The sequence below is a fragment of the Loa loa genome (assembly GCF_000183805.2).
Source record: "Loa loa unplaced genomic scaffold supercont3.106, whole genome shotgun sequence".
Taxonomy (NCBI): domain Eukaryota; kingdom Metazoa; phylum Nematoda; class Chromadorea; order Rhabditida; family Onchocercidae; genus Loa; species Loa loa.
In genome coordinates, this window is record NW_018108286.1 from 79380 (window position 1) to 81823 (window position 2444).

The following is a 2444-nucleotide window of genomic DNA, read 5'->3' on the forward strand; positions in this document are numbered from 1 at the left end:
TTTTTTTTTGGAATTAATTACAATAAAAATGAAATATAATATAGTTATCGCATCAAAATGAAACAATCTGATAAATTAAGAAATTAATTAGCAAAGTTAATTAAATATAAATGTCGTTGATTGATTTGACCTTCAATTACATCAATCAACTAACAAAAAATTGTCAAATTAAAAGATTTATTAGTTTTGTCTATTTTATAGATTAAGTTAGTGGAAAGCAAAAACCGGAATGCTAAATTGATTATTGTTTATCGTCCGGAAAATTCCGGAAAATACTTCCTTTTTTTTTTTCTTTAGCACATTATCATGTTACATTGAATGTTTACGGGAAAAATACAACAGACGATGTGGTGACATTGGTGGCAATATGTTTTTGGTAAGAATTTAAAAAAAAAAAAAATTATTCCGGAAAATTCTCGAATAATTATTTTTGGAAATATTTTTAAAAATATGAAATGATTGGAAATAGATTATCAATTAATGCTATAATTATTTTTCATTCCAAATTAATGCATTTCTATTGATTCTATTTAAATGGCTTATACATTTCCAAAATATTACACAGTATATTTCCCGTAAAATTCCGTTATAATACCTGAAATACTTAATAGTTTCATATTTAATTATAAATATATTTACAGGAAGTATTATTCAGGCCATTGGTATCATTGCATAAATCTTGGGCATATAGCCCGATAGCTACATCAATGATGCTTATTATGCCACAAACATGTGATTTTCTTACAAATTTAGATCAATTAAATGAATACAGGTAATTAATTGATTTTATTCGTTAAAGAAGTCAAAGGTCAAAAGTTTGAAAATTTTATAAAAAAAAGCATAAAATTTTCATAATATTTATTTATAATTAAGGTTAGACGAAAAAACACATGCCAAAATCGAGAATGCATTCCCGAAAAATGCTAAAAATCAATATGCCAATCATTTACAAGTAAAATATTTGGTTGTTTTTTTGTTAAAAAATTAATTTTGCATTTTTTTGATTCTTTCTTTTTAAAAATTAATTTTTTTTAAAATTAATTTTTCTAAAATTTATCCAAAATGCAAACAAAATTTTCTTATAAATTTCATTAAAATTTCTGAAAGAAAAAAAAAAGTAAATTATTTTTAGGGTCGTAATTCGTCTGCTATTTCATGGATGCCATTTTTGAAAAATTTACCTTCACCATTAGATCAAAAAGAATTTCCAAGTGATTCAATGAATTATCCAGGTAAACAAATTATACTTTATCATTAACTTTTTAAAATTTAATTTTATTTATTAACATTTAATAATTCCCTAATAATGATAAATAATTTTTTCTAGCACCACCAATACATATCGAAGAAATTCAAGAAGCAATTGACCAATTCAAAACAATCGATAAAATGCAACGATTGCATTTATAATTAAAAATTTTTTCATTTCTTATTTGATTTTACCAATTATGAATTTTATCATAAATTTTTTTGTTTTACTATTACAGTTTCATTTTTTGCAAACAGCACGAATCATCATCATTCATAATGATGTTACAAATTAATTAATTAGTATTATTTGCTTAGTTTAAAACAAATTCTCACATTCTGTTATTTTCTGATTGCATGAAATAACGAGACAAACGGTACTGGTAAGTATCATATGCTACCGAATTAATAAGTGTCATATGGTAAGTATCACATAATACCGTACTGGTAAGTATTGTATGCTACCGGAATTTTTTTTCTGAATCCAAATAGTTATAATCAAAATGCCAAATATTTAAAATTTGTTTCATTTTGGCTACGAATTGGTTACACAAAAACATTTTTGAAATGAAATTTTTTTCTCACTTATGCCAAATGATATGAATTCAATTATTTGCTGAATTTTACCTTAAATTTTCAAGTATTATATCATTATTTTTGGTGTCATACTGTAAAATATTGTATTGTACTGTATTTGATATTTTACTGCAGATATTATACTGTATTTTGATATTGTACGATATTTCGTACCATTTTTTTCTTTTTTTAAAATTTTTTGCCAAATATGGAGATAGAATGAAAAAATCAATAATGCTGTTTTAAAATACTATTCATTTTAACTGTTTGATTTTCTTCCATTGATAATTGTTAATTAAGAATTAGGTTATTCAATACTGCGAAAGTTTGATCGCAAAACTTTGACCAATGTAACGAGAAAATGACCAATACATTTTGAGCAAGAAATGGTACAATTTTATTTTTACTTTACATGCAGCAATTCATCTATCAATATTTATCGAAATTTTACAATTTTAATTTGTGAACTTTTCCTTTAAATGATGTTTAGAATTTTGCATAAAAATTACAATTTCCTACTATTCCTTGAAAACATTTCAAACTTTTAATTTTTTTTCAATCATTTTTTCTATCACTTTTCAATGAATTAGGAAGTAACATTAAAGTTACATATTTATGCA

General features: G+C 23.4%; 1 protein-coding gene across 1 annotated transcript in view; it reads left to right on the forward strand.

The window, feature by feature from the left end:
• LOAG_17637 (hypothetical protein) overlaps positions 1-1410 on the forward strand; it is a gene marked incomplete at both ends in the record, with an annotated part of 3136 nt that extends 1726 nt beyond the window's left edge. Inside the window, 5 exons of the mRNA XM_020450299.1 lie at positions 298-376; positions 642-772; positions 874-952; positions 1133-1232; positions 1328-1410. Of these exons, the coding sequence (XP_020306040.1) occupies positions 298-376; positions 642-772; positions 874-952; positions 1133-1232; positions 1328-1410 (472 nt within the window). The remainder of the gene's footprint in view (positions 1-297; positions 377-641; positions 773-873; positions 953-1132; positions 1233-1327) is intronic.
• Positions 1411-2444: the final 1034 nt, after the last annotated feature.